At 40.7% G+C, this 5,301-nt stretch overlaps 1 protein-coding gene across 1 annotated transcript; it reads right to left on the reverse strand.

Moving 5' to 3' along the window:
- Positions 1-321: 321 nt before the first annotated feature.
- LOC109871291 (T-cell surface antigen CD2) lies at positions 322-4,402 on the reverse strand. The gene is made up of 5 exons (XM_020462115.2): positions 4,275-4,402; positions 1,721-1,999; positions 1,373-1,618; positions 1,130-1,282; positions 322-802 (listed from the first exon to the last, which is right to left on the reverse strand). The coding sequence occupies exons 1-5, from the start codon at positions 4,324-4,326 to the stop codon at positions 567-569; spliced, it is 966 nt and encodes a 321-aa protein (XP_020317704.1). The 5' UTR covers positions 4,327-4,402; the 3' UTR covers positions 322-566.
- Positions 4,403-5,301: the final 899 nt, after the last annotated feature.

Consider the following 5,301-nt stretch of genomic DNA (forward strand, 5'->3'; position numbering starts at 1 on the left):
GCACACACATACTCATTTCTGTCTCTGCACTGCTCACTCCCACTCTTGTCCAAAGATGAGTGGCAGTAGTGTAACTGCAGAGCATGCTGTTTATTTGTCTTGCAGCTGTGGTAAAGATCTCTATATACATTCAGGGGAATCAGTCTGTTGAGTGCAGTGAAGGGACAGGATGTGGTATGTGTCTGAGGCTGAACTGTGGCCCCAGTTTACTGAACATTGAGTTAGAACAGAAAGACCCCAGGAACACAAACCACACACACAATAGTCAAAATCTTACAGACTTACAAATCTAGTATTATATTACAGACAGCAAACACAAGATGACTTATAACACTGAGTTTAATTTCTGAAGTATCAAGTACCATTCATCTTTAAAAACAAACACCTCAAGTACAGCTCACTGATTATGATGCTATAGATGTTTTAAAACATGCCATAGTTCTAATGCAATTCTAATAAGGTCAGGTTGGAGGAAGAAAAAGCAATCAAAGTTTGAACCATTGTGTGACTACAGGGGTTGTTATGGTTACACCCCCCCCCCCACACACACACACACACACACACACCTAACTCCTGTGGTTCCAGGGTCCTGTCCGCCTGGGAATTGGTATGGGCGGTGCATCATCTGGTTTAGGCTGTGGAGACCTGGGTCGAGGCACTGGTCTGGAGTTTTGGGTGGCCTGTGACGGAGTTCTGTTTTTCGGCCGGGTTCGGCTCTGGGACTTGTGTGGGTGATGGTGGTGGTGGAGGGATGCTTGACGCGTGGGCTGGGTGAGGGGCGCAAGTCTCATCTCCTCCTCTTCTACATGGGGAACATCAGAGATTAGGATTCATGGGTAAGGGAGTTAGATGTTGGTAACTACATGTAATGTGAGTAGCCTTCTGTTTTATCATAGTACTTCTTTATCATAGTACTGTTTTATCATAGTACTGTTTTATCATAGTACTGTTTTATCATAGTACTGTTTTATCATAGTACTGTTTTATCATAGTACTTCTTTATCATAACACTGTTTTATCATAGTACTTCTTTATCATAGTACTGTTTTATCATAGTACTTCTTTATCATAGTACTGTTTTATCATCATGTAGATAACTGCTGTGTTTTTATTCATGTGTGTTCAGTACCTTTTATGCGACTCGCGCGCCGCCTGCGGCTCTGGCAGACACACACCAAGGTGATGATGAAGAGGATGAGGAGCAGACTACCTCCACCAGCCAGAATCGCCACCATCAGCCATAGCTTCATCCCAAACAAGAGCACTGTAGAGGAAGAATCCTCTGCAGAAGAATCATCATCATCAGCACCATCATCATCATCATCATCATCATCGTCAGAAATGTTTATTTCATTTAGTCTCTCCTACACACCTGCACATTCAGGGTTAACATCGTCACTCTTCTCTTCACTGGCTTTGTTACTCACTGTACACACGTAGAGGTCTACAGATTTCAGCATTGCCTTGGTTATTGTCAGAGTTTTGTCAGTGGATCCTGTCAGTGTTTGTCTGTTACGGCTCCACACCACGTTAACATCCACAGAGTTCCCCACATCGCACCTCAGACTGACAGATGCATCCGTACAGGTGTGTGTCAGACGTGGCTTAGACACAGGCACTAAGAACACAAAACACACACTGTAACGAGGACATATTTTCCCTAACACTGGCTACGTGCGTACGTGCATATGTATGCTTTCTGTTTGTGTAGCCTACTTACAGAGCACACACAGGTGAGTTGTTTTATCTAACACGAGTTTTCCCGCGTTGTCGTAGATGGTGACCTGGTAAGGCCCTGTATTATTCAGCTGTAGGTTAGTTAGTAACAGAGAACCATTCGGTGTGGTCTGGGGTATTGGCTTAGTATTCTTCCTGGTGTCGTAAACTATCTTATGGTCATGGGACCACCGTAAGTGAAATGACTGTCCAAGCAACTCCAGGCCATGGTCAATCACCTTGTTCTTCCCAACAGCAGCATACATAGTACACTCCTCGGCACCTAAACATACAGTGAAATGCACATTTTAACATCAGATACAGCTGGTGATGACTTTTACACTGTCAGAAAAAAAAGATGCTTAGTAGAACCATACAGGGTTCTTCGGTTCTATCTAGAACCCTCTATGTAGGATTCTTCAAATGACCTTCTGTTTATGGTTCTACCTAGAACCATTTTATCATCTAAAGGTTCTTTCTAGAACCGTCTATGAAGGGTTCTCCCGAGAACCCTTTTATCTTTGGAGAGTTCATCCTAGAACCGTCTATGAACCGGCCTTATTACCCTTTAAAATGACATTACATATATAAGGCCTTTCTATGAGGGCCTAACTATACCCTAATACAGGGGTGTTAGGAATCTCCTGGTTTACAGGCCACATCAGGACTGCAAATCACACTATGCTGGCTTGCAAAGTGATGTGTAATTCCTATTGGGATCCAGCCAGAGTTAGGATATCCAACAAGTGAAATTATTAATCACCCACAACCTGCATTCAGAATGACTGCCAGGGTAGGGAAGTTTAAATTGAGACTCTCTCAATCATCTAAGCATGAACAACCATCTCAGTACCGGGTGCAATAAATCTAATTACTAACAGATTTGATTTGTTTATATACATTATTTATCTTTGTGTTGCATAAAATGAATCAAACAATCTATACAAAAACACAGATATTACAGTAAAACAAACCATTCTGAAAGTCTCCCTGCAGTAGAGCATGCTGGGAAATATTATAATATGGTTATATGTAGAACCCTTTGCCTTACAAAGAACCCTTGTGGCCAAAATAGCTTTTTCCACCTGAGGAACATTGCCAAGGTGTGGCCATTTCCCTCTCAGGCTGATACAGAGAGACTCATCCATGCTTTTATTACAAGCAGGCTTGACTACTGTAATGCTCTCCTGTCTGGTCTACCCAATAAAGCCATTGGTCAACTGCAAAACATACAGAATGCTGCAGCATGGGTACTGACCAAGAACAGACAGAGAGCACACATTACATTGGTTTTATGGTCTCTGCAATGGCTGCCTGTGAGTTTTAGAATTCATTTTAAGAGTATTCTATTGGTTTTTAAATCAATCCACGATTGTGCACCCCAAAACATGTCAGACATGCTCTAAAGTTATGTACCCAGTAGGTCCCTCAGGTCCTCTGGTACTGGCCTTTTAACTATCCCAAAGCCTACGACCAAGAGGCATGGAGAGGCAGCCTTTAGTTACTATGCCACCAGCCTCTGGATTAGACTGCCAGAAAATCTGAGGAGGGCCGAAACCTTAAAACATATATTTTTTAGATTTGCCTTTCCTTAGGGTGCTTTTGAGAAATGTAGTGTTTATTGTTATTATTTTGTTTTTTTATTTGTTGTGTAGTAAATATTTCTGTTTTTATTGTCATTGTTTATTGTCATATTTTTTTTTCTTCCTGTAAAGCACATTGTGTTGCATTCCATGTCTGAAATGTGCTGTATAAATAAAGCTTGATTTTATTTTACTTGACTTTCAAAAAGGATTCTTCTGATCAAAATGGTTCTTGGTAGAACCCTATCCCTCTGCAAAGAACCCTATCCCTCCGCAAAGAACCCTTTTGGAACCATTTTCTTTCTAAGAGTAGTGTCAGAAAATGAGTGAGCAGAAAAAGGGGAAGCTACATTTGAATTACTAATGAGAAAATCATTTCAACTTATAGAAAATACTGTAAGTCTACATACTAAAGAAGAGGTTAGTTAGTACAACCCAGAATATATGATATGGCAAATTTAAGTTCAGAGGATTGAGAGGGGTGTCGGTAAGAATCATCTTACGAAGCACCATCATTTCTATTGTCTATCTAGGTCAAGCATAGAAGCAGGGATCAACAACATAAACTGTAGTTTTAATGGAAATATCACAATGACATCAACTAAGTGAAATGGTTATTATTTCATATGATCTTTTTCATTTGATGTGGTCCTGAGAAGTAGGCTAAACTGAAAACAGCCAAATCAATTATTACACAATTAGGTTCTGGTTTTCTGTCCAGTGGATAATGGATCACTGATTAAAAATAAGACCATATCCATGTCTTGTTTTCTTTTTACACTTTTTGAAAAGATTTAGAAGGCAAATGAATGATTTCTTTGATTTGTAGTTTTACCCAAGGCATCACCCTAACCAAGCCAGGCTAATAGCCTTAAATCCAGGCCGTAAAGGGGGACAGAGTGAATTAAACTTCACCATGAACACAACAATATAGATCCAAATGAAAATATAGTCTGATTCTAATTCTTAACTCACCTGCAAACCCCAGAGCGAGGAGGATGAGAGATATCAGCATCACCACTGACATTCTCAAGGAGTGATTGCACCTGCTCCAGACTGTGTCTGTGTGTCTGTGAGCGCTCTGTTCATCATATTTCTGAGCGAGGGGACATCCTGTCTGTGTGTGTGTGTGTGTGTGTGTGTGTGTGTGTGTGTGTGTGTGTGTGTGTGTGTGTGTGTGTGTGTGTGTGTGTGTGTGTGTGTGTGTGTGTGTGTGTGTGTGTGTGTGTGTGTGTGTGTGTGTGTGTGTGTGTGTGTGTGTGTGTTTTTCAGTGTCTCCGCCCTTCCAGGATTGTCATCCGAGGGAGTTCAACACCCTTCTGTAGCTAGTTTTGAAGGAAATGGCAGTCCAATGTTTTTTTTATAGTTATCATAAAGTTTTGGGCTTATTTTATTGGTAAGTAAGCTATACTTTTGACCGGTTATTGATTTGTAACAAAGTCAATTGTCCGTGACGTAGACATTGCTTGACACAGACATTGCACATTGTTTCATGAGCTGGCACCTCTGCTTAAGCTGGTTCAGTTTATTACACTCAGTTTATTCATTCAGTAATAACATGTCACATTTATAGATTATGGAATGACGCCAACAAAACAAGAAACCCAACTTAGGAGGGCTAAGTGCCACTAACAAAGATAACTACCCACACTAAAGGAGGGGAAAAGGGCTACCTAAGTATGATTCCCAATCAGAGACAATGATAGACAGCTGTCCCTGATTGAGAACCATACCAGGCCAAAACATAGAAATAAAGAAACATAGAAAACAAAACATAGAATGCCCACCCCACATCACACCCTGACCTAACCAAATAGAGAAATAAAACAGCTCTCTAAGGTTAGGGTGTGACAGTGTTATACAAATAAACTAATATTTTTGATAAGAGAATTATGTTCTCCAGGTACATCACCCAATTTAATTATATTACTCTCAGTCTGCCAACCAGAATTGGTAAGATCCTGGTGGAATGAAACAGACGGAGGCCCAGCTAAATAGTCAA

Source organism: Oncorhynchus kisutch, linkage group LG26 (genome assembly GCF_002021735.2).
Source record: "Oncorhynchus kisutch isolate 150728-3 linkage group LG26, Okis_V2, whole genome shotgun sequence".
NCBI classification, from domain to species: Eukaryota; Metazoa; Chordata; class Actinopteri; order Salmoniformes; family Salmonidae; genus Oncorhynchus; species Oncorhynchus kisutch.